The sequence below is a fragment of the Pundamilia nyererei genome, unplaced genomic scaffold (genome assembly GCF_000239375.1).
Source record: "Pundamilia nyererei isolate P.nyererei 1_Seehausen unplaced genomic scaffold, PunNye1.0 scaffold00042, whole genome shotgun sequence".
NCBI classification, from domain to species: domain Eukaryota; kingdom Metazoa; phylum Chordata; class Actinopteri; order Cichliformes; family Cichlidae; genus Pundamilia; species Pundamilia nyererei.
Window position 1 is genome coordinate 2,756,993 of NW_005187443.1, and position 27,839 is coordinate 2,784,831.

Sequence of the window (27,839 nt, forward strand, 5' to 3'; positions counted from 1 at the left end):
AAAAAAAAAAAACACAAACACACATGCACACACACACCTATACCTCAACATTATTTAAACACTACACCGTTATGTGTGTGAGAGCAACAGAGGAGAAGGGCAGAGGAGTAGAAAACACAAAGTGACATTTACCAGATGTCCTAGGCATGTGTAGAGAGAGGCACACACGCTGAAACAACTAGCTACTTGATCCTTTATATTATACATGAAATGACACCAGTGGAAACAGGATGAGGATGATACATTTTTGACATTTCCTCCATCCTAGACTGCAAAATGTTCAAAACATTTCCCAATATCTTAACATTTTAACTAAAACAATTCAAATTCTCTTGCAAACAGACCATTTTTAGTGCAAATTTCCAACTAAAGCCAACACACAAGTCAGTATGTGTAACAGTAAATATAACTACAGTTTGAGGAAAGGAAGTGGGGTTTTAAAAAGTCGAAGTTTTGCGCCGGTATTTTAAAAAAGTTGCTAGGTTTGTTCTCAGTTCCTGTTTGGTAAGTTCTCAGTTGGTTTGAGTTAGTTGGAAAAACATATTGAACCTTGTTATCAGTCATGTAGACTAATGGCAGAATAAGTGAAGAGTAGAGTAACAAGAAAAGGTAGAAACATTAAAGCACTTGAGATGTTTGCTGAGGGAAGGAGAGAGAGGATGGGATGGGATGGGAAGGAAGGATGGGACACCCTCCGCTCAGGAGAAGACAATGAAGACAGACTTAGCACACTGTAACCACTACACTGTAACACTGTGTGATTAAATGAACCAAAATACTGGTTGATGACAGCAGCTGTGCTGTCAGATCGGCTACTGGCATTTAAAATGAGTCACGAGTCTGCTGCTGGATATGATTGGATAGTCTATTGGTAATAGCTGCTAATCAATTGGATGATGTAAAAAACACCGAGAATTGCCCAAGCTCATCTATACGGGGTGCTGCCCTGTGTTGTAGCACATCTCAAAAGTGAATGGGGGTGAGGTAAATATAAAACACCAGAGAGCATATGTTGTATTCCTCCCAATGAGAAGAGCTGTAGGGTAATAAATTATTAACGCGCACTTCCCAGTTGATGAAAAGCAATGACAGGTACACACAACCTGGAAGCAAGAACAGCTTTGCTGCCTCTGGACTTTGCTGACTAGACTCCTTGTGAGATTCTATATGTAGGCTGCAAGCATGGTGTGCTACACTTAAATAACATCTATTAATACCGCCACTGCTCAACTAGAGGCACTTTACACTACCTTATGTAACCACAGAGGGCACAGATAGGGACTGACTATAGCTATATAAGGAAACATAACACACAACAGCAGCACAACAGACTCCACACACTGCCTTTGGTAGGGATGCACCAACCTGACGTTTTGAGTCCAGATACTGATACAGATAGCTTGGCTTTGTGTACCAGTTGACACAGAGCACTGATCTGATACCAGTTTTAAATTAATAAGCTGTTTCTTCACTGAGCCAAACAAACTTATCTTGGCCTGATCTGACTAAAGAATGTGCTCCTAATACACCTCAGGCTTTTTTCCATGTTCTTAAGCATAATGTAATCTTGCAGTTTTATGCCAACAAGCAAGAAAAGGCTCTTTTTGGATGTCGTCCACACATGATGCAATGCTCTTTGTATTTTCTGCGCCGTCACTTAAATTCTGACTTTCAGTGATAACCTCTGTGCCAAGTCTGAAGCACTTGTGTGTCTAAATTCCACAAATGCATGTGTGCGGCCTGCTTTTAAAAGGATTTTCCACTGCAGTTATGACATGTTACTGTGGCTTATTCCACACCACCTCACTAGTATTGTAACTGCATCTGGACTGATTTCTAGATCATCACTTTTTTTCTTTAAAACATGACTTTGTCAAATTCTTCGCATCACAATCAGATGTCTTATATCCACTGGCAATTCTTTCCTCTCTTTCCAACTTTCCATGTTGAGCCATTTCCAGTCTGGTGACAGGTGGTCACAGCTCATTTAAGAACCTAGCTTATGAAATTAAGCTAACTGGAATCACAGGAGTACTCTGCTGTGGTAACAGGTTTTTTAAAGCTATCACATGTGTATTTACTTTTGTTGTGATTTCTTTGGCTGTTTCAACTTTGGGTTCTTTTGCACTTTAAATATATTCTCTGATTTGTAGCTTTGTTGGTCCTATATAAATGTCATTTGATATTTAAGTAATACTTATGAGTACAGTCACTTCTGTAATATAATACAAGTATTATGTACAAACACAAAAACACAAGCCAGCAAGCAGGCTCAGATACACTCCAGGCATGCCATAGCAGCAGTGCTTGAGCAGCTGGTGCGACCAGGTGGAAGACAGATGCCCCGCCTCTGGTTTGGCCTATAGCCATGGTAACAAAATGGGGCCTGACCAATGGCTGCAGTCTCTCAGGAGAAGGTTGGGAGGGGTTTGGTTGACACCCAAAGCTATGCAGATGATATGGCCCACCCACGTTCAACCACATTGCTGCCAAATTATGACAATTTAGAAGCTGTAAATGACTTGCTGTATCCTTCTGTGGGTGCCTAATTTCATCCAGGGCTGGGCTACAGTCATACAATTACAATGAACAGATTTGGCAACATTTATAAACACAGGGGCAGTACTAAGCAAACAAGAAACTTATTGTTTGACAACTTTGTTCTTGTTCATCAGTCTTTTGTTTCAAAATGTTTGTTTCCCACATGAAGAAAACTGAGTTTATGTGATTTACAACACCCAAAACCAGAGCTACAATATTATCTTCAAAGGCCTGAACTTAAAGCAGTCACACAGGGTCAAAGAAGAAAACAGACAGAAGGGCAGTGATGAAAACAGAGGATAAAAGGAGGAATGATAAATGAGGAAAAGAGAAGAAAGTTCAAGAGAAATTTAGTGAGAGCGCTTCTGATACCAATGGTTACTGGCTGTCATTTACTAACACATTATCTGTGTATGACTGTGCTGCTCCGTTTCAATGAGGTGCACAAACCAAGGCAAACACAGAGAGAAAGAAACAGAAGGATGGATCTAAAGCTGTGGTTAGCAAGAGGAAGAAAGCGGAAGGACATACGAAAGTCAGAGTTTAACAAAATTATATAAAGTGTGAAAGAGCTGATGATGAGACACTGGTGATTGGTCACTTTAAACCAACAACAGAGATGCAAAACGATCCGAGCAGTGACAAAGACTAATCTAAATTCAGCTCTCTTCTTTTTGCCTCCTGGCAGCTTTGACCAGAATTCCAAACCTTTAACCTGCACGGAGTGGAGTTTATTTACTCAAGGACATCCTTTACCTCTATTCAGGCAGGGGGATGTTTTATTAGTGTTCCATGTTCCAGCTGTTCTAAACTTTGCTGGTAGTACAACAGTACCTACCTCTGTACCTACTTGTACAGGGTTGCAAGAGAGCCAAGTGCAACCAAACAGTGACATCAACAGACTGTATGCCACTGATTGGGCAGGGAGCAAACTCACTGGATGAGTCATGGGAACGACCTCTTCAAAAGAATCAAACTCACCAGTTTTTTAAACCTGGGAATGAGGGACGAGGTGCAGGCGTTTTTATAAATGGTGGCTTGGTGGTTGTGTTGTGTTGCAAACAAATGACTTCACGGGACTCCCTGTGCACATTGAGGTGGGACTCAATTATAATAGAAACACAACCAAAACAGAGTAGAGTCAAGTTGAGTATGTGCTGGTGGAAAAGAGGCATATGGGAACTTACAGCACAAGCATGTGTCATGTTTTAACCAAATACAGTGAAATTGAGGATTTTCATTCAGTTTGCTGATTCTTACGACATTTCCCTGCAGGCTCTCACTTGTTAGTGGGCTAAGAAACTGTTTGGCAATCACGCTAATTTTAGTTTAATTACAGAATTTAGTAGTGTGGTAAAAGCCCAAACCCCAGGCTGTGGTTACATGCAGCACTTCCTTTTCCTCATCCAAATCAACAGTTCAAACAGAAATACATGCAGACACTGAATTACACAACTCAATTCCATGTCCATATGTATGTATATCTATATCCATCTATCTATATCATCAACTGTGTACACAATCTAAATATAACTCCGTTGACTTAAACAGGGGGTAAATCTTATTCAGCTTGTGATGGTGAAATTCCAACACAAACACACACACACAGTGCTGGCACTGTAACAACACTATTGGACTTAAGTTTAACACTTGATGTAATGGCTTAGGCAACAGGATACTGTAGTACACTATCAGCATCTGAAGAAACACCTCCAGCGCCCGTGTTTGTTTTTATGCGTTTCCCTGACAGAGCAGAGTCCGACATGTGTTACTGGACATTAAATCACCACTCCCTGCCTTCTTCCTCTTCACTTTGCTTTCCAACAGCTCTCTCCCATTTCCTTCTGCAGGACAGTTTGAATAAAATCAAGACAAAGAGCAGAGGAAAGTGAAGAGTGTGAATTAAAATGTAATGCTCTGACAAAAAAAAGGTTAAGTTAGCGAGAAGGCTGCCCTGGGAGCAAAACAGGCGAGAGGAGAAGAAAGCACAGCAAAGTTTCCAGACAGTCAGCTGAGTGCACTGGACTGTCACAAGACTGCTTTTTATAGAAGTACTCTTTATTGTGTCGTACTCTCCAACACACACACACACACACACACACACACACACACGCATATCTTATCCTTTTCCTTTCTCCAAGTGCACCCCACACAGAGAGGACGTGTGTATGAGAGGGGGAAGTTGTTCATATAGAAAGAGGAAATCCTTCATCCTAGATTTCTCACATAAGTAAAACCACAAACACGTGAACAGACAATTGCACAGGCAATCAAAGAGATCAGCCCTGCCCGGAGTTGCTGTTATTTATATAGCAACACACAACCCGATGACACCATTCCAGCTGTGCTAACTTGAGTTGAAGCCAAAGAAATTAAATGTCCACTCTCTCACACAGTTTATGGCAAATTGATGTGATTAGATTAACTCAAAATCGAAGCGAATTACAGTGAAAGTGAGGCGCTAATATAGCAACCAATCAGCTGTTTACACTCAAACACACAACTATATGTACAAAGAGCATCCAAAAACCCAATATGTGACTCAACATGGGCGGCTCTTATGCAAGTTAATTGAATTCATTCATTTCTTCTTCTTCTAACCCTTTCTCTCCTTTTCAAAACTACAAAAACACAACAGACGCTAACAATTTCCTCAAAGGGTAACCAGACATTGCTATTAGCTCATTAAGAAGGAGCCCACATGCTTGCTTACTCACTCTCTCCACTCAAAAGTAGAAAAATTCACATCCCAACAGACCCAGACATGCATACACAGAGAAAACACACACGCGCGCACGCATACATACACCATTAAGCAGCAGCATGGGTGCTCAGCAGGATTTAGAGGACAATTAAAAAGCTCAATTAAACCTATATTCTTACTTTGAGAAATACGCATGTTACAGATGGTGTGGCATGCTCTCTTTGCGTTTAAAAACACACTTTGGTGCTTTCCTCCTGAGAAAAATCGCAAGAGGGATGTAGAGAAAGGAGGGAGAGATTTGATGTAAATACGTCTAATGGTTCTGTGTTGAGATAAGTGCCTGATGAAAATGTATCCCACATCCTTGAAATGCAATACTGCTGATACTGATATGATATTACACGTTTTCACAAGGCAATTCACTTCTATGGCTCGAAACCCCTTCAGTAATGTTTGTTCACTCAGTGATTATAGCTGGAGATAAAGTGTTTGTGTTTTTCCACAGAGACATTCACAAGCTTGTTTTCCCCCCTTTCATGTATCGTTTCCTCTTTCGGGCCATATTTACAGGTCTGCCTTTGAAAACTGTGCCCATTCGCTAGGCGTGCTTGCATACCCCCTTCCACCTCTTCACACCATTTCCAGTAAAACCAAATATCACAGTCCCATTGTCTTCCTATCCTGCATCCTCCATCCAGGGCCAAGTCTGTTAAGTTAGCCAGCGCAGGAATCTGCTGTTCGTACGTGTGTACTTGTGAGCTCACAAATTTAGAATACACAATACCTTCCTGTTCATAGAAGTCAAAAGACACAATCTCACGCACAGAAACGCACGCGTGTGCAGGAGGCAGATGGTCCAACCTGTAGGTTTTCCACGGCCCATTTGTGGAAGGGCAATGCTTCACTATCCGCCCTAACCGACTGCACGCACACACACAAAAATACACACTCACTCACACATGCAGAGAGGGCAATAAATCCAAACCAGCACAATACAACCCCCGCAACGGACATGGCAGAAGCAATAGCTAATGCCAGAGAAAACATTTCCAAGAGTTCATCTGGAGGTAAACTTGATTCCTGCTCACAGAAGGGCATGCGATGCAGTTCTTCAACAAAGGAGCAACTTGGCAGCATAGTAAAGACTTTATTTTGGCCAATCAAACTGACAACCTCTCCAAATTTAATTGTTAAGACAAGTAATTAAATCTGCCAGGATCATTTAAATCTCAGCTTTTCCCTAACGGTTAAATGTATCATTATTTATGTTTCATTATTAAGCACTGCTTCTGTAACATTCATGAAGTTATAGAAGTTTACAATGAACTTTGCTCTTTATCAGAGTATTTAGCACTTGTACCCTCTTGTGGTTGTAGCTACAGACCCACATTTTTAAGGGTGAGCTTACATCTTTTTAGCTGTTTAAAATTTTCAATCACTTCTATTCAGTGACTTTAATGCTGTATAAAAAGCTAAAAACCATGTCTCATTTTCAAAGGCCTGAAAATCATCACAAAGTCTGCGCTGTTTATAAAACAGAGCCATCGATGCAGCACAACTGATTCTTGTCCTTTGTATTAGGTCACACGTTAATTAACAGTTCAAGCTTGTGTAATGTTTACTGTTCATAAGACAAACTCAACCAGTAAAATAAAAGTAGGACCAGAGTGTTGTCCTGTGGATTATTGCTACACATGCATTGTTAAAAACTGAAAGCCTTATATCTCGTGGGAGTCAATGATTCACAAATCCCAGGCTTGTGGTCAAAAACTGTCCAAGTAAGAAGCTCTGACAAACATCAGATGGTATTTGCAAATTTAACAATATCTCCCTCTAACCAAAAATAAATCTTCCACTCAGTTTTTTTCTTTCTAAAATGATGGTCACACTAACAGCTAACTGATCGTTTGTAGCAGTTTATTGGTGCGATCTCAGAGATGTAGCCTCAATTTTCACCATCACCTTGCTTTATAAACATGCTTTTATTTTCGGTCTCTAGCCTTCCTAAAATCTTAACCCCGGTCTGCAGCCACCTGCGGCCTGAGAGAAATAGCGATGAACACACACTCTCATCCAGACGTTCACATTTTCATGCACGCAGGCACATGTGGAGCAATTTGCATTTTCACACCCACAAATGCAAGTGCAAGAACTGTGACACACACACACGCACAAGCGAACCCATACACAGAGAGAGAGTGCTAACTCAGAGCTCGAGTTGAGAAGTCCCAGTGGGAAAAGCCACTTTCCGGAACATTTTACCCAATTTGCATTGCTCCTGGCTCAATCGCTCTCTCTGAGGAGATGACTTGGGAATTGAGAACAAGTCAGAAAGAGAATGTGTGTGTGTGTGTGTGTGTGTGTGTGTGTGTGTGTGTGTGTGTGTGTGTGTGTGTGTGTGTGTGTGTGTAAGTAAACGTATGTATCTTCTCCAAGTGTAGGGAGGAGAAAAAACAAAAATCGGTGTGTCAGTAAAGTCAGCACAAGAGAAATATGCATTTAAGTGCAAAAGAAAAAGCTTGTTTGGGCATTTTAAACACTGAATACCCACTTGTTCAACTATTTCTTTCATCTACCTAAGCACTCAGTTAGTCAATACTCTATTTATTTCAAACTCTATTAACTGAAGTATGCAGGTCAGGTCTGACTGCTAATGAAATTGGCTCTATATAACTGTGCTTCAATGAGAGCGTGTACATGACAAGTGTTTTATACACAGCATTTACAGACTTCACTGGATGTGAATCAAAAGTCTATAACCAAGTACACCACCTCATGTTTTGGTCAACACCTAAGCTTTCATAACATGAGGATATGGCCTTTTGTGGCTTGTGGTCTACTGGGGACCCTGCATTTCTAAATCTGTTCCTCACAAACAGCCTGAGAGGGAGATGCAGGAACAATGCCTTAGAGACGTGATGCAATGAGGAGTCAGAGATGCAAGCAATCAGTCTGATTAAGAGTGTGTGTTTTGTGTGTGAGCGTTGCCTCTCCTCACATCTCCTCTCTCTTTTGTTCCAGTTGTAATCCCTCACTTGCCTGTGAGGTCTGACATCATGTTATCTGGTTAGGTATACAAGGTAAAGAGAGGTTCAAAATAAACATTGTCATCTTATTCTTCAAGTAGACATGAGGTACAAATTATTTATAAAATGAGAACTGTTGAACTCCTGCAGCTGTGTGTTGCCAAATTCCACTGAAAGAGGAGTAAAAAGCAGGGATTTAGACACATTTCTGCCACTTTCACGCTCTGTGAATAGTAAACTTTCAGCAAATGACCAACATTTTTAAAATCAATCCACATTACTGTGTACAATACCTCTCACCAGGTCTTTACTTTCTGACCCTGGAGGTCGCTAACAATTACAATGCTACTTTTTATCAGAAGGAACGATCGAAAGCTAATTTCCCTTAAAGCCTGTCTCTTAACTCTAATCACCCGGAGGGACAAACAATAGCCAGGAGCTCTGAAGTCCAACCTTCTCCCAGATTAACTCACCTCAGGACCCTTCCAATAACTCTAAGTGGCTTTGTCTCATTAATGCACTATTTGGTTCTTAGTAATAGCAGTTTTAAGCTATTTTCCACCAATTGCAACAGCATGGCTTTCTAAGTTCCTCAAACAAGCTTGTGAGTCCGTTGGTCTGTTTGTAATCTTGCAAAATGTTTATGCATGGAGGTAAATCAAGTTTTCTTAATTTAATAACATTAAAGCTGTGCATACATTTACAGAACTGTAACACCGAGTTGGGATTAGAATAAAGGTCTAAATAAAGGGGGATGAAAGCAGTGGGCCCAACAGGTCCATGGCCCCTTTACCACTGACAGGCCCTATCACACAACTCAATTTTGGTGTATTTATAACTTCCCTCATTAAATACGAAGTATAATAATGGGTGTAGTCTGAGAATTCACTTGCATCTGGTGCGATCTCATTTGTGTTAGGCAGTGATTAAAGGAGCAGGAAGTCTGAGCCAGTTAACAGCCATACCAAGCCAAGTGGGATGGTAATACACCATTAATGTTGTTGTGTGTCTGGGTACCGTTTAAAGTTTAATTACAAAATATCCCTAAGTACTATTCTACAACAAAACACAGTTGCCTTTTAAACAACAAGGTATACAAAGAAATGTGTATGTCAACCTTAGTGTGACAGTCGGTGAAGGATCTGTGTAATAAACATATTGTAACCTACAGCATTGATGTCAAATCATACTGTGAGCTTCCTTCACACACACATGCACAGCATTGCAGAAATTTCCAAAGGTGAGTAGGGTACAATTGCAGCTGTGCCCGTTACTGCACATGAACTTTATCTGGCTTCTCTCTGTCTTTCCAACACACTTTATTCCCACCGGCAGTCTTGACCCTCTTGCCTCCTCTTCACTCCACTGCATTACTAAATGCAGCCATTTTGGCTCCCCTAGGGCCCATGATAGAGCTTTGGTCGCCTCCTGGCCACATTAATACCACTAGGAGTGTAATGAAACTATGGATTTTCCATCGGAGCTCTGACACTAACTGCCTGTTTGCTGTGCATCCACTCTGTGCTATGCTGTTCTCCACTGTACATGTACAGAGGAGAGATTTCCCCAACAACAATAGCTCGTTGTTGTTTTTTCTTTCTGGAAATTGTTTTTCAACTGGATGGCATTATACTAAAAGTCAAATGAGTTACTGGCAAGCTTTTAACAGATGTTAAAAGAACTTTGTGTAAGATGTATTTTTACAGCAAAATTTTAATAATAATAATAAAAAAAGAAAAACCTTGTAGTTGTAAGCAGATGTACTATCAAAGCAATGAAGTGTAGAATGAATCCTGTCCACAGCCACTGTGTAGTGCATGAATGAACACATACACACACACCTGAAGACAGACTGAACGTGCAGAAGGAGTTAGTGTGTGAGTGTGTGTGTGTGTGTGTGTGTGTGTGTGTGTGTGTGTGTGTGTGTGTGTTGCCTCTGCAATTTTATTTCTCCCTCGCACATCCCTCTCTCTCTCCTTACACACACAAATGCACACAGGGGTAAACATGACCTACAAGCCCACTTATTTCCAACCCCAGCTGAAACTGCATTCCCACTGTTGTGGTGCACAACTCTAACATTCAGCAACATTGCAGCAACCCAGTTTCAGTGTTGTGGCTGCGTTGAAATCCCATGGCTGAATCACAAACATCAATGCTCCCTGTGACTCACTCTCTCTCATCGTTCTTCTTCCTCAGTATTGCCAACCGTGGCTGCCCTGACTACTGTTGCCATGGCAACCGAGGAGCAGGCCCAGCGCTGAGGGATTTGGAGACAAGTTGGAGTAAAGACCTCTATGTTATTGGAGCCTTATTATTGGGTGTGCACTTGTGTGACTGTGCTTATTGTTGTATGCTCAAAATGCTCTGATATCTTCTGTACGATAATAAAACGGGGCTCTCGTGGGACCACGAAAGCCATAGCCTGCCACTGCAAAGCAGGATAAATATCAACTAAGGAGCATGGAAAGCTAAACAACACAGTACACGTGTATTAGTCCATCACTGATTTAACTGCAAAAGAGCAGTTAAAGAGAATATAGCTAACCAAAGAAGTCTGTGTACCCACAATCTCTGTCCCTTCCCTCTCTTAAACACCCCGTGTACTGGCCATATCAATTCCAAGGTTATCAGTAATCCAATAGGTTTCCCTGGAAGCAGGCGGTTTTCCAGAGACACAGTCAATATCCTGAAAGTAGAAACATCCGGAAGGGATTCCTACCAAGTGTTCGTTCTTTCTCACTTTCTCAGTGACAAGACTACCTTTCTGTACTTTTCTCTCTCTCTCCCCCCGCTTCTTTTTTATCTTGAGAACAAATATTTCATTGACATTCAAAGATCAGTGCATACCGTGACATGCAAACGTTTTGAGACAAACACCAGCACACACATATACACAGGAAAGCAGAGAAGATCTACAGACAGGAAAACACTCTTCAGTGCCACACGGCAAAAACTGTCAACCATTCCTTTAAAGCACACACATGCAGACACACAGCAAGGTTAAAGTGAGAGGTTGTGGTGTTATTTCTGGGCCACTGGTTCACTGCCAGTGACCCATAAATAAGACAGCACATGGCTCCTATGGATATTACTGCATAGCTGGGAGTCCTCTGGCTATAGCTAGAAGTGGATACGGACTCCTGATGATCCATTTAGGATGGGTTTGCACAGACTGAAGCTCAGCTCTTTACTGATGACAAACAATTGAGTCTATATAGGAACTCAAAGATAACTACTTTAAACCATAAACTTTATATAAAAGATGGTGTTGTCATGGTAGCTATGCCCAAGTGGTTAGTGAAGTGCAGCATTTCAGCGGTTGCCCTGTTGTTGTGGTCAATCCAGATGTTACAGGCAAGGGATGAATCTGCCTGAGAAACTCAGCTGTCAAATCATGAAGTAGCTTTAATAGTTCCTATTTGGCAGACTGGGGAGCTACAATCATGTTTTACATACAGTCTATGGTCCACATGATCTTTCGCTCATTTACAGTAGAAAAAGGCAAGAAAACTGCCCATTAAATATTTACACAATGCTTTTTCCTATGAACCTCTGTTGCTAGAGTACTTTCAGAGTGTGATGCATGTCTTTGTACATATGGGGGCTTATGCTCACGGTTCCTTCCTGTTTTTCCAATTGTGTGTGCATCTGTGCCTGCCTTCATTAAAGACTGAATGTGTACAATATGTGTGTGTGTGTGTGGCTGCTCTCTGAGGACCCCGCTTGCGGTACTTTAATTAGCCTAATCCAACAGCAACACATGGATGGAGGAGCATAGTAGGAGAGGGATGTGAGGGTGGTTGGAGGGCGTGAGGTGGCAGACAGAACAAAATCTCTCTCCCTCTCCATACCATTTGTTACTCCCCCTCCAAAGAACACAACATGCACACACCTCCATCTTGGCTCTTGGCAGTGCAGTTGCTGGCCAGGCCATTGTAAAATCCACAGGGAGGGGGAAACAGTCTTTGAAACGGCCACATGGGCTGCTGGAGGCCAGCTATACCATTCCCAGGGAGACAGCATTCAAACCATAGCCACGCTAAATGACCAATTAAATATAATAGCGAGGGCTTAATTGGTGTTAGCCAATTTAGAATGACACTGTGCAATTAATGTTATAGAGAAGATATAGAGACGACTGTTGGGAGTGTCTGTGTGCATTGGTATGCTAATTCAGCAACCCAAACCAGTCTTTGTGTCTAAGACCATTTTAGCAAGAAAGGGGATAGATGGAATTGTGCAAGAAAGGAGGGCGGCAGGGGGTGTAAAGAAGGTAGATGAAGTGAGATAAGTTGGGAGGAGAAAAAGAATGACTGCTGGGGGAGAGTGGGTGGGGAGCAAGGGAGAGAGTGAAAGAGGGAAAGAGGAGGGAGTGAACAAAATTAAAAGAAAAAAAAAACAAGATGCACAAACAAATGCTAGCCTTGGGAATAGATGCAATCAGCTCAGTCAGTCAGCTAATGACCAATTCCATGGAGAAAAGTGAGACGGAGAAAGACCGATAGTGTGAGTGAAGCAAAGACAGAGAACAGAAGGACTAAATGGAAAGGACAAGAAGTGCAAGAGGAACAAGAGAAACATGGAAAAGAGAGACTAATTAATCAGGTTGAAACATTTGAATTTAATAAATGGATGGATAAATTACCAAAAGGAGACAATCACATAATTTGGATATGGGATTAAAATGGGGAATATAAGGACAAAGTGCCTCACCATTTTTAAAGACTTAGCTGGCGGAAATGTTAAGTCACAAGGTCAGCTACACCAGTAACAGGGCTTTTTTTCTAGCTCCAGTAATACTAATAAGAAGACCCTAGATAAAGTGGAACAAGAGTTGGTCCTGAAACTGAAATAAGTTCACTTTAGCCAGCTGTTACTCTAAGAGACTGGGCAGAGGGCATAAGACCAGTGTGGGGAATTGGCTTTCCGCTTGGCTATCACATACTCTTACGCTAACAGGATTACCCACAGGGTGAGTGCAGTATGGCCAGAAGTGGTCATGAGGCGAGTGGTCTGAAAGCAGGCAGGCTTGGGGCAAGATACAAAGCCAGCTAACACTGTGACAAGGTTTCAGGCTCAAGCTATTACCCCTGGGGGGGGGCACAGGACAGAGGGGTAATTAGTTAGACAGCGGGAGATGCCATCATGCTGTGTGAGAAGGATAAACGCAGGGAGCTGTTGTATTTGGACTTGTTTTTGTTCGTGTATCTCAAAAGTATTTTGAAGTGTGTGCATTTTAAAAAAAAAAAACAAAAAAAAAACACAGAGACCCAGTCTGAATTTCATGGCCTTGAAGTGCTACTAAAGCCTACAACGTCCATTTGATGTCACACACTTCAGAAAAAGACATTCACAAATTACAGTAACAGAATATGCAGTCACCTCATACAACACTGTATGCAAATATACGCAGGTGAGTGTGAATGCAAATGTGTGTTTGTTTCCCTACTCACAAATGTTAATCATCTTAACGTCACTAAACCACAGGAACTAATCAAAAACAATCTATTAAGAATCTATTAGCTTTGCAACGTGTAATCTGATAAGCCTGCTACAGTTGTTTCCCATAGGAGGCTGCGTGCACGAGTGTGCGAGTGTGTGCACGGCAGTGCCGTTTGCATTCTTCACAGTAGATTAGCCAATTTGATAGTAACTCACATATTTACACTCATCATTTGGTGTAATGGAGATGGAAAAGAACCCTTGTATTATCTTTTTTTTTTATTATATTATTATTTTCTCAGAGAAGCATCAAAGTGCTGTGCCTGCTTCCATTATGTGTCCTACTTCTGTGTCAGGGTATCCGTCCGTAAACAGTTGCTGATTTCTTCCATTTAATGGCTAAGAGGTTAAGCTTCCACATGTGGCTGTAATGGGCTTGTGGTGAGCTGTGTAGCGAGTTGAAGACAGTCTCTTTTAAAACCAGGAACATACATACTGTGAGCTGCTGAGTTTAATTGGAAAGGAATGAGCGTATGAGACACTGTGTGACTGTGACTGTATGAGAGATATAGCCTCCAAAGGTAATCTTTGCCTGCTGTGTCACTCATGACCAAACCTCCGGACACTGTGCTGTCCCAGTGTGTTTCCAAGTTGGTATATACCTGCATGAATGGGCTCATTTTACCTTTCAGTATGAGCTATGACATTCCCTCTAGTGTGTTTGTGTGTGCGTGTGTGACCTGTCAGAAATAATGACACCATGAGTCCTGGCATTGTGCCATCCACCAGGTGTGCTCTTGGCTGTATCAGCTGCCATAGACAGAGCTCTGCTATAATTCTATGGAACTGATGCCTTAAAGAAAATCATTATTTGCTGGAAAAAATACACTAAGCGCACAAACAGTATATCGTGATTTTCACTATTGTACAGTAAAACTGAGTGCAATTTTAAAAAGTGCATGTAACTTTCACACACACATATCATATGGAGAGCAGGGACTCTTTGATGTTCCACCCCGAGATGCCTAATGGAGATGACCTAGAAACAGGCTGGCCTCGTCCTCACTTGGATCATGTGAGCATCCCAGCTTGCATCCAGACTCTTCTAATCTTCCCTTAAAAATGGATTCTAGCGTGGTGCATTTATAATTCATCTCCCTTGCTCTCTCTTTTCATTCTGTATCCCTTTCTCTTGGCTTTTTCCCCACTCTCATCTACTCCCCACTTTGGCTCATTAACCCCTGGTAGTAGTGAATTGTGGAGAGAACGCAGAGGTAGTGAATGAGTGCTGTGCAGTGCAGTCACACACAGTTGAACTGAGCTAAAATGCATTAGCGCTGAGATTATCAAGGACTGAACCGTTCTCATTTGTGGCATTAGCCTACACAGAAGCCCACTGTAACTTATCTTGCTCTTTAAAAATGATTAGCTTTAAACATTTATTGTAGCTTTGGTTAAAGGACTAGATTGGTGCCAAGATTAAGACACATTTGTTAAGGTTTTGAGAGTGAACTATCAAGTCATATCGCCTCTTAATGTCACCATAGCTTGTTAGGAAGGTAGGAAATATGGCTCGTTATGGCATATGAAGCTCTTGCAGGAAAAAGGTGCAGAATTAGACCCCTGGTTTAATGAGACTGGATGGAATCATGCATGTGTAAAGGATGGTATGGCATTAAATCTTTTAAGAGGACCCCTCATTACTGTCTACCCTTACAATCTAAGTGCTACAACCTATTTTCTGGAGTGGGAAAGAGCATGTATGTGTGTGCGTGGGCATACGCAAACTTTATACATGCAAACTTCCTGTATACATGTACACTTGTACATATATTTATTTGCATTCGGAGTGCATATGCGCACACTCCTCACTTTAATGAGAGAAAATGATTAGAGAGAAATAGCGATCACTGCCATTTCATCTCAACACATACAAACGCTCAGCTATTATCAGGGAGGGGAATCTTTGATCACAGAAGGAGATAGAAAGAGAATATGTGAGCAGCAGATGAAACAGAGAAAACGAGGCAGAGAACAGAAGCAAAGAGGCAAAGTGAGGAAGCAGTGGATGATCCTGTTACTCACTGTGCTTGTTACACTAGTCAGAGTTGAGGGTTATGGATGAGTTTTAGACATTGTTAGAGCTTATATTATCCAACAATCTATATGGTTGCTGCTCATACAATGAGCAAAAGCAGAGATAGCAGAAGTGAACAAACCCTGTATATTCACAGTGTGAATCTACAATGACACCCTCCAAAGGCTCGAGTGTGTGCAGACGTGTGCGAGAGTGCATTCACGGAGAGATGCAGAATGCTATTGTAGGATGAATATAGTCATATGCAAGGATAACCTACATATGAGAGAAAGACTCAGGCAGGCAATGAACAGAGACAACTGATATCCATTTGCTTGAGCGACAATCACACAAACACAGACACATTAGCTTAAGCTTGGAGATTTAGATTGTCAAACATATTTCATTGTCCACTGCCTGCGTCGGTATAAGTAAGACCGTATAATGGTCATTACATTACTTTAATAATATGCATATAGTTCAAGTTTCACTCCCCAAAAAACAAAAAACAACAATAAAATCACCATCTGTGGTCCTCTGAGCACTGTATTAGCCACGGTTAGAATAACAAAGGCAAAATTCATTTGAGGTTGCGTGCTAAATGAGTGGTCCTACGGCATATTCCTGGCTCGTCTCACACATTTGTGGCTCAACTGGGCTATTTGGGAAAACACCATTTTACTGTGCTGACAGCACAGAGGGAACAAATTGTAGCAGAAAATGATACATTTAGCTGTTAATATGAGAACATTATGATTAGATTGGAAGACTGATGGCACACTGGGAGAGAACTAAATTAGGTGGAAAAACTTGGTGTTAAATACAAAGTGCAAGTTATCCGTTTTGTCTAGGGAACTTGATCATAACTCCACAGCCTCTGCCATATCAAATCTCTTTCACAATCAGCTACATCTCCATTTCCTCCGTCGCTTTCTCATCCGCTTCGTGCGTTTGTGTGACCCCATGCAGTTGGGTGAACTAATGACCGAGGGCCACCAAGAGTCCGCACAAAGCTGGCCTCTGTGCTCATGCCCGGGCCAAACAACTCGTGGCTTGGGAGGCTGAGCCAAATGATGACACAAACCACAGAAGTCTCTCACTCAGACACACACACGAACAAACAAAGTCTATGTACCATATTTTCAGACTGTAATTTTCTGCACATTCTCAATTAAAAGACGACGACACAAATAGAGAATCAGTAAAAGACAGATGTTTATTTCATCATTCCTCCCTGACAAGCAACTACTTTATTTTCAGAATGTGTGTTTTTATTTTATTTATTTATTTATATATAATTGTTTTTTACTATTTGGGCACTGTCTGCAAAGAGAAGGCTGGAACAACAATTTAAATGCAAAGCACTAAAAACAGCCTCACACACACACAAACACATACACACACAGGGGAGTTGGACAGGGCAGCATTATGCACCAGTAGAATAACAATCATCAGTCAATTAGGCCATGACATGGTCTCTTGACGGTGACACCGGCAGCCCCAGTGGAATACATCAGTGACTTCACACAGCAATATACACATACAAATGACAAACTGTCACTTCTTATTAACCCCTGAAATGCTGTCTCACTGGTGTAGTTACGGCTTAAACCTCATTTCTGCAGTATTATCTTTACTATGATGAAACATTTTTTTGTTATTTTCAATAGGTTAGAAAAATAAAGATGCAAGCTTTAGATCATTAGATCGCTTTTGGGGATAATCTTTAACACCAAAGCTGGAGCAAGTTTTATGTTACAGTTACTTGTGTGGGTTAAGTTTTTCTTAAAATTTGACAGTGAGAAATATTATTTAGAACATTTGCTGAGGTAATTTTAGACAAAGCTCAAACTGAAGATGAGACTCAAAGACTTAAAATCTGTAATTCATAAACCTAACTGTGGCTTCATGAGGCCTGCTGTGTGTACAACAGCAACAACATGTGAAATCCCATCTGCCACTTAATGTTTAGATTGCAGCTGCTTAGCTGACGCAGTCATCCACTTAGCTTTTACAATGTGCTGCAGGGTGACAGAACAAATACTCGGTCATGTTCGCTTTCAAATACACCTCAACGGATCCTGTACTGATTAGCTAATGAAAACGCTTACTAGGTGTAGGGTCAAACATGTTATTTTTTGGCTCCAAGACATGCTCTCAAACCATCATCCACTGCACTCTCTGCTTTGAATATCCATCAGTTTTCTTCCACATATCCAATTCGGGGTCACAGGGGAGCTGGAACCTTTGCCAGCTGCTTTTCAGCAGTGGGGTACACCCTGGACAGGTCAGAGGATTTTCAAAAAATGATTTCTCATATTCAAAGGATTTTTAAAATGCTATGTTGAAGTTTGTTACATCTATAAACCTATGTGTTTCATGTAGTAACATGTAGTGTAAGGCCTTATTTGTCCCATTCACTATGTTATTCTTATGCTGGTCGCTTACGCTCGTCTTATATTGTCTTCTAACTTCTGTCAGAAACTGCGGGGAAGCTCAATTGATGCACTGATGAATGGTCATTGAACGGCACCTCCGCACCCACACACCTGAGCCTGGCATGGACACAATGGGGGACACATCGAGCACTTGGGGCTCGTACCACCTGGCACACTGGCCATATATACACAGCAGATGGCTCGCGCTGGCCTCTGATGGAGGGTGCAGCTGAGGAATCCTAACCTGCGTTTGAGTGTTCGTGTGTGTGCAGCACCAAAAGCAGACAATAGGTACTAGATTGTCAAGTGCAATCCTCCCTTCTTCTCTCATCTCCCCAGACCACCTATTGAGATGGTGCATATGTGTGCAAGCGTATGTGTGAGTGTGTCATGGTTGATGCCCATTTATTGTCACTGCTCAACGGGGCCTGAAAGCACAGAAGTGGCTGAGAGAATCACTCAGACTTTTATCATTATAAATGTGTTGGCTAAACAAACCACAGCAGCTTTGTTACAATGCTTCTTCAGACAGAAAGGCATAAAAGAGGAGTGAATAAGGTCCACTATGTAAACTAGAATAAAGCTGACAAAGACACAGGGACCGATGGCAGGCAAAGCCAAGCACCCAGACATAATCACACCATCAAAGAATCAGAGCTTTTAATCCTAAAAATTAAGTGCAGCAGATAGCCGGTCAACAGTTGTGCCCTTGACCACAGCAGTATCCAGATGACCATTGAAATTAGTTAATCAGAGGGCATCACCTCTCTTCATCGCTTCCTTCCCCCTTCTTCTTCCGCTAACCTCCTATATCTCCTTCATCTTACCATCTTCCTTCCTGATTCTCTCTCTCTAATGTCGGTGTCCCATCAAACCATTACTCATTAGTAAAAGCTTCTCCTGCGAGTGTGTGAGAGGCTACAGAGCACAGAGGGACTTCATTAGTGCTTAAAACATGTTGTTTATGCTACTGTCTTGTTGCTCTGGAAAACCTTGAACATTATAGTTAGTTAAAAATAGACTGAGCGCAGATATAACAGATTATCAAAGCACTTCACGTCTAGCCAATAAAGACGTGAACAAAAAGTTATTTAAGGTAAAGTGATGTTCCTTAAACCTCAAAACTCTCCCAGGAGATTAATGTGGATCCATTTGGCAAACATTAGTTGGTTATATTTAAAATTATTGCAACAGTCACTGCCAGATTTGTTGTTTTTCGGATTTGCCAATCATACCTTTCCATGTCTCTTAAAACGCACCTGAAAAGCACACATGCAAGCTGTCTCCTTAAGGCAAATTCATCCAGCCAACCAATACTCTCCTTATTTCTGCCCCTCTTTCCCTTCATCGCCCTCAGGCAGAGCTATATAAACAACATTCAACACTAATGCTCTCCTGAGGAAGGTGTAAGAACAGGAACATACTCAGTAATTCCTTCATGGCCTGCATGCACTCCCACTCGTCCACACAAACTTTAACACTCGTCCTGAAACAGACGGTGCTTTTACTGAAAGGATAATGACACAAATAAAAATCAGTTACAGAAACACTGACACACACAATCAGAGGACCCAACAATCTGTTATCACACACTATTAATTCAGTTGCTCTTTTTCCATTTTTTTTCTTCATCTGCCTCTTTATGGTTGCTGTCTGAGTGAGTGAGTGAGTGAGTGTGTGCGCGCGTGCATGTCTGTGCATGCTCCAACGTCAGGTTTTAGATATTGTTCCTTCACAGCAAACTGAATCCTTTCCAAGACCAAATTATTTTAGTTGTTTTTGGGTTTGACTGAAACACAAGGCAGCCAAAAGAACCGCGGGCTCCTTGGCTCTGCTGTTGCGCACACGCACACACATGATGGCGCGCAAACACATGAAAACAACTTATCTCAAACCCTACTGCAGCAGTCTCTTCCCCAGGTGATGCTCCAAACACACATATATACCTCAGTCAGAGTGCATAACACCACACAAGAAAAGACATGTGACAACAGCTAAATAAATAAAGGGACTGTTGCCGAGCTAAGTGAATGGGTGTCACTTTGACAAATGCACGGCACTGAATCTTAGTCGACACTGTATTGTTTGCCGTCTCATGCGCTCTCATAAACACAAACACATGCGTGCACACACGAACCCATGCCATCGCAAGCGCGATGCATTATTATGCACACTGTGAGTGACAAACACACAAGCATTGCGTGAATACATAAACTCGTATTAAAAGTGCACAAACACACAGGCTGATTATACATTCATAATATTGAATGGATGACAGGTCTTGAGCAGTGTGGAGAGAAATGGGGTGAATTCTAATGAGATACCATTTACCCCGAGAGCTCTGTCCTCCATAGTCTGGATACACACACACGCGCGCGCACGCAAAGGAACAATTGCTGAGATTGAACACAACACTGTTACACAAAAAGGACCATAATTGCGGAAAATTGTACATATATCTAACATACAATAACAAAAGGTCAGCTATATCAGTTTAATCAGGCACAGAGGTTTGTCCATTTGTTACATGACCGCACATCATTAATCATTCCTCTACAGAAAAGGGTGCAACAGCCGCATAAGTGCGATGACATAAACCCTAACTTGCTTTGAATCCACAAAGAAATTGACCCAAAGAAAGGGACAATAGTTTCATCAAGAAATGCACTTTAGATTTTCTTCTTCCCCACCAATGCATCCATCACCACTTTATCCCTGTCCAAAGCTCTATCTATCCACCTCAGCCCTGCACAGCTGACCTGAACAGAAAAGCCATTCACCAGTCATAGCTGTTGGATTGATTGAAGGTGAGCTCTTAAAAGACCGTACGTGGCATTGGGACAAAGCAGTTACGTTTTATGCCTGACGTGACAAACATGACAATCAATGAAAGAGTAGGCGCAGACTTGCTTTAAATTGCTTGTTAAATGAACAGGTTTTAAAGAGACACTCGGATGTCCTGCTGGAAATAGCCACCAGCAAGAAAAATGGTGATGACTGCATTTAGTATAAAAAAAAAGCATCAGCAAAGTGCCTTATGCAAATCTACAACGATTAGGCCGCCAGTACACAGCTTATGAACTGACAAGCATCACTGGGCAAAATGCTGGTAACCATTCACAAGTAAAAAAAATATTTGCCAGAAAGTTGCTTCCTTTTAACTGGATAATAAATAAACGACAAAAATCTAAATGCCTTTTTGGCTTACACACAATTTCCCTTCAACTTCATATTCCATCCAGTTCAAATGGAAAAGAAATACCAGCATCGATAGAAAAAAATAAAACAAAAATTTTAAAAAGACCACACACACACACACCAACAATCCTACCTTCTTCAGTTTCCCATTGCGTGAGCCAACAAACGCCACAGTGTTGCCACGGTAGTCATACGCTGCCACTGAAGTCATGCCATCATCCTTATCGATGAAGAGAGGAATCCCCTCGATGGTGCTGGTTCCCCCCAGAGGCTGGTTGAAGTCCTGACCACAGAAGTTATCATCGATCTGAAGTGGCTAGAGACAGGAGGGAAAGGCAACGAAATGAATCAGACAAAATAAAAGCAATCAAAATTCTATTCTGATCTAAAGCAGATTGTTCAGCAGAAAACAAATTAATGTAGGTTGTGATGTTTGGGGTGATTGTGTGAATGTTTTTCTGTCTGACAAGAGAATTCTTTAGATTTGTTGTGCTTTTAAAGTGGTATTTACAACAAGAAATGGAAAAGTATCTCATTTCAAAACAATAAATAGATTCAGTTTAATCATGAATTCATATAAGGACACATTCTAAAAATGCTACAAATTAGATTTTATATTCAAAGAAATGCCTTTTTTAAATTCTAAACTAATGTGGTCTCATACTATGGAAGCCGCATGTGAAGCACCTATTCTGAGAATTCCTCAAATGCCCTTAAAAACAATTCGTAAAAGCAGCTAAGCTGCCTAAAAGTCAACTTGCTGTACGTTTCCATATTCAGTGAGAATGGCCAACATATTTGATTGTTGATTGATTATTGAAATTGAGGTTATTCACTCACACTCACACTGCTGTCTTTAAAGCACAATCCCACCATGCAAACCCCTTTTATTCCACAGTGTTCGGTCATGGTGGTGACACGGCAGTAATGATGGTGACTATGTGACAATATCTGGAACATTCCAGTGTCACGAGGGGTCTATCACCCCAGGCAATCCACTGACCCATATGATGCTTTAACCAGTCATGACATACAAACACAGTCAGGGTATAATCCATGAAGCAGGGTTAAAATGCCACAGCCAATAAATGCTTTACTTCATTTGCACATTTTTGTACACAGTTTCAGGATATCAATCAGGTATCACTGTGGTTAAGTATTAATACATTAATCTGATGGATAACATTTAGTGACTGTTGTTTCTAGTTTCCCACGCTAGAAAAGTGACCAATGTTTCCTTATTTCATCACTATCAACATCTTTCCCCCCCCCCAACTTCTGATCAGATGAAAACTAGCCTGAAAACCACTTAAACTCTGGGAAACTGAAAGCTATATTTTCTACATTGTTGTACATCCAAACAATAAGTGATTAATTAAACCAAACCAATAACTGTCACAGCCAATCAAAGTAATTCTCTAGTGCAAAATAAATGTTAAAAAAAAAAAAGTTGTCTGAAGTAGTGCTGGGCATCAGGTGACTTGTCACCATGTTTTTGCTGCTGATGAGATGAAGTTGGTAAGATAGGCTGACACCATCTAAGAGCTCAGACTTTTCTCAGCCTCAATTTGGAACTTTAAGAGAAGCTTAACACTTGTTATCCTGTTAAAAATAATTACACTGTCAAGTTCCAGACGTACAGGACTGATAACATTAATATGGGAGCTACACAGCAAAGGTTATCACTTTATTATGAGCCCGGCCACTAGCCGCTACCACAGTGATAACAGTTGGCTAATATTACTATTGGATTATTGCTAATAGAGTTAAACGGTATGCTGTGTGCTGGCCAGGTTAACATTTATGATAACTGTATAAAACTTAAATATTTCTCAAACTGGAGCCTGACTCACTTCTTTAAGTTCCTAAGTGTCTGTTAGTGTCAAGAACGTCAACTTCAGCTGCTAGTGTGCCTGGCTGTCTGCAGCAGATATGTGTGAAGTTGTGTGTTCACTGCAGGAGGCAAAGCCAGCACTAGGCCTGCACAATAAATCGAAAATTTATTGTCATTGCGATATCAGCCTGCGCGATGGGCCCATCGCAAAAGACGACGTAAACTGCGATAATTGGGTACCTTAAAATGTTTACACACGTGCTTTAAAGAATTTACCAATCAAAGAAACCCCTTTACACATTTGACCAGTCGAATAGAGCCCTTCACGGCATTAACCAATCAAATGGATTAGAGGCCCGCCTCCTACGCAGGTGGGGAGCGAACAACGCTGCAGCAACGAGTCAGAGTTGTAAAGGCTGAGAGCGAGACGCATGACGAGAACGCTACTGACTATGAACTCGTGCCTAAAAAATAAAAATAAAAAATAGTACCTCGCTTATTTGGAGGTATTTTGGATTTGATAAAGACGACGTTCTCCAAACACAGGTACTCTGCAAAACTTGCCGAACACTCGTGGCAACCACCAGAGGAAACACGACTAATCTCCACCATCATCTTCAATACAACCACAGAGAACTGTTTGAAGAGTTCCAGAAAGACAGGGGTAGCCAAACAAAGGTTGCTAACGTTAAGACAAAGAGCGCAGCAGTCCAACAGCCGTCTCTGTATCAGAGTTTTTCAAGTGGAACTCCTTATGAGAAAACGTCAAAGCGCTACAAAGAAATAACAGAGGCCATTACACATTTTTTAACAATGCCTATAAATACAGTTAGCAGAGAGGGCTTCACCAGTCTGATACATAAAGTGGACCGGAGATACCCATCCCCTCACGAAACTACTTTTCCCATGTCGCCATTCCACAAATGTATGAAACATGCCGCAAGACAGTCATGTTTGAACTGAGCCAAGCTGAAAACTACGCAAGCACTACAGTAAAGTTTCCTCTCCAGTTTTGACTTGCATCATAACTACTTGGTGAGTGGTAAAATGATGAACAACTGCATTGAGATAATTTGCAGTATAATTTAAGTTATGTTTATTTAAAACTAATTCTAGAGACCAGGAAGGATGTCTTTCAGAATTCAAGCCTCAATGTTTTTTTTATGGGGGCAATGTTTCAATGTTAAAGTGCACTTTGTTGTTACACTGCTAATACAGCAGCTTTCATTAAATAAAACTGTTGCAGTAAAGCGGAAATTATGTATTCATTTTTTGTTTTTATTTTGCTATTTATTTTTATCGCAAGTCACATCGTTATCGCAGTATTGATCACAGTTATCGCACATCGCAGGTTTTCCTAATATCGTGCAGCCCTAGCCAGCATTGTTAGCATCGTTGCTGTAGAAATTGATTATCACCTCAGACAGTAATTTTTTAGCAATGATTAGTGTATGAGTATCAATTTTCTTTGACAACGCCAATCAAAAAAAGTCCACTTTGGATGCTGTTATTAACAGAGAATAAATGTTTGTGCATCTGCGACTTAACCACAGCCGGCAAACGTGTGAGTTGCTGTATTCACACACATACACATACATAGGGAGCGTGTAAATGGCGGTGTAATCCATAGTCTTATCACTACATCATCTGATTGATCCGCACAGGAGAAAAGATAACACCCACTCCCTCACACCCTCTCCCTCCTGATCTGCTTAAATTGCCTGCAGCTCGGCACAAGTCAATAAAACGTTATTCTGCCTTTTTCTTCCTTCTCACTCTTTTTCTGTCTCCTCCTAGCCACTACAGTAACTTAGCAAACATCAATATTCCCTCCCTGTCCTTTTCTACTTCTGTACCTTCTCTTTTCATCCACCCCCTCTCTCTCCATTTCTCACAAAGTCACCAACTCCAGCCCTCTGTCCATCACACATCTGCCCACTTAGACCAAGTCCTCCGAGAGGTGGTAGGACAATCAACTCGAGACAACAAAGTCCTTGCCCCTTCTTACTCCCCATTTTTTTGGCCCTAACGTGTCACAGGGTAGAAGGAAACAAATAAAGGGGTCAGTTTAATGGGGGTTTCTGTGTGTATGGCAGTGTGTGCATTTAACGAAGTGAGAGCTAGAAGCAAACGCAACCATTACCTGAAACAACTTTCTTTAGTAACCACTGATGGCTAGAAGGCACTTTCATCCCTCACAACAAAGGCGACTGACAGACAACAAACATATAAGCACCCATGCGCACACAATAAACCAGACATTCTTTCAACCTGAGCAAGCAGATGTGGTTACAAGCAACAAAATAATTCCTCATACACATCATATGACAAAAACTAGGGCCAACCATTTTAAACCATGTAGTCATGTGAAAGAAGTGCATGCGTCTTCAGTAGCGTTTCCACACAAACAACCACACACACACACAAAATCCCAAGATGTACAAGCCTAAGAGGCAGGACCTAAAAAGGTTAATGTATCTTCTTTAGAGGAGGCCAACTGTGGAAAATACTGTATACAGTTGCCCCAAGACTCTATAAGGGTTAATACACAAACCACCATTACAAACACAGGCATTAGCAAGTGCTCACACAGTAACCTACACAGGTCTCTCTGCGGTACTGGGGGGTAAAGGTGGTATACAATTCCTGCAGGTCTAAAAGGTTTAAACAGCGTAGATCAGCATGGAATAGAAAGCATTTCCCTTGAGGTCGGAAAGCATTTTAACAGAGGCTACACTCTGATGTGGGTTCTGCAATTTAACACACTAAAAGATTCCCATGTGATTTGGAGCTGATATTTAGTATGGAAAGGATATTCCATCCTTTGTGGTCTCTGCAGAGTTGCTGGCTGGAGACAGCATGTAATGCTCCGCAGTGTTTTCAAAGACACGCAGCTCCGCCGGGGACGAAGGAGTTAAGCCAACAACCTTCCGCTGACTTTGGCAGCAGGGTCTTACAAATGCAGAAGAGGAGGTTTCTTGTTTTGATTTTCACAGGGTGCCTGCGGTGCACACTGAATGAATTTGTGGATTTGCTTTTCACAGAAACTTGGCCTTTTGTTCTCAAGTCCCCCCTCTCAAAAAAGAAAAGGGGGGAAAAAAACCCAAAAACAAACATGTGAGTGCTGTGCTCAAGGCAAACAGAAGCTGATGGCTCTTAATGACGTGATCACTGTCACTTTATTTTTTTCTAAGTGAAGAAGCATTTATTGGAAATACAATGTTTAAAATGTACCTCCTGAACAATTTATGAAAGCTCCAATCAACATCTGCTGAGTTTATTATAATCAGATACAAAGAGAACCAGATAGTTACTAGATGGTTTTGCACAAACAAACAAAAATAAATCGATTGAATAATTAACAACAAACATAACTTTTAACTATTTAACTGTTGTTGGATTTGACTATTACTCGATCTTTTATGGGTTATTGAATACACACAATTGTACAATTCTCTCCAGCTCATACTCATGGTGGCAGAGAACTGTCTGACCTAAATACTGCTAGTAAGTATTGAAAACAATTATACACATAAAACCAGAGTGGTCTCTACAACCCTACGTAATCATGTTCATCAACCACAACTGTATTTCTTCAAGAAGGCAGAGCCGCTTCACCCATCTCGTGCTGCAAAATGGCAAAATAGAGTGAAAATGTTCATATGGCTCCAGACACGTGTGCACACAGCTCCACCCACAATAACAGACTGATTACAGATGTGCGCTGGATGCCCAGGCCTAAAGGAAATGGTTGAATAATCATTCCCCCATGATTGCCATTTCTTCAACATATTAAGTCAGGAAAATATGTCTGGGCACACAGACTAGCCTCAAGTGGAATTTGTCAATAGTCACCTCCATTGAGTGAAACATATGGAAAACAGCAGAGTACAACATGGGGTTATGTAAGGGAACATACATAGTGTTGTTGACTGAAAACACTGCTGTGAATTATGGCAATTAAGGAAGGAGGAAACATGGGCGGCAAACACAAAACATTCGTTCATTTAGAAACAGGCAAATAAATTGGGTAGCCTGCTGCAGTAGCAGGCACTATGTTTCTTTGTAGAAACCTGTTAGTAAGAGGAAATAAATGCTCTGTAAAGGAGTGGAGAGGACAGCGGAGAGGGGAACAAAAACTGGCTGGCATTAATGCTGACGGCGTGGTTTCGAGACAAGCCTGTCGTTCATGTGTGTGCTTTTGTGCGTTTCTGAATGCGTGCACATGTATGTGTGTGTGTATTTATCATGGGCAGCAAAAAGAAAATGCTTCTCTCCCCACTAGTCATCAGCTGCCTCCTCATCAAGCCAACAGAGACGTAAATGCGTTTCCAGAAACATGACATGTACCTAACTGATGCATTTCACTATAACGATGGCCTACTTTTATGATGGTGGGTGCAAGAAGATGAGAAAGAATGAAAGAGAGAAGTGAACAAAAAGAAGTGACAGACAGCAGTATGAAGAGGAAACCGAACATATGCGGCATCAACCACAAGTGCTGGCTGTTCCTCTGCTGTCCTATGTTGATGAAGTTTTCCCACACACACACGGTACCTGCATCTGCCAGCATACA

At 41.3% G+C, this 27,839-nt stretch overlaps 1 protein-coding gene across 4 annotated transcripts in view; it reads right to left on the reverse strand.

Moving 5' to 3' along the window:
• The window catches only part of plxna1b (plexin A1b), a 175,638-nt gene that overhangs the window by 103,151 nt on the left and 44,648 nt on the right, over positions 1-27,839 (reverse strand). For all 4 annotated transcript variants that reach the window (XM_005731319.1, XM_013910375.1, XM_005731318.1 and 1 more), the window contains exon 3: positions 21,563-21,745. In XM_005731319.1, the coding sequence (XP_005731376.1) occupies positions 21,563-21,745 (183 nt within the window). The remainder of the gene's footprint in view (positions 1-21,562; positions 21,746-27,839) is intronic.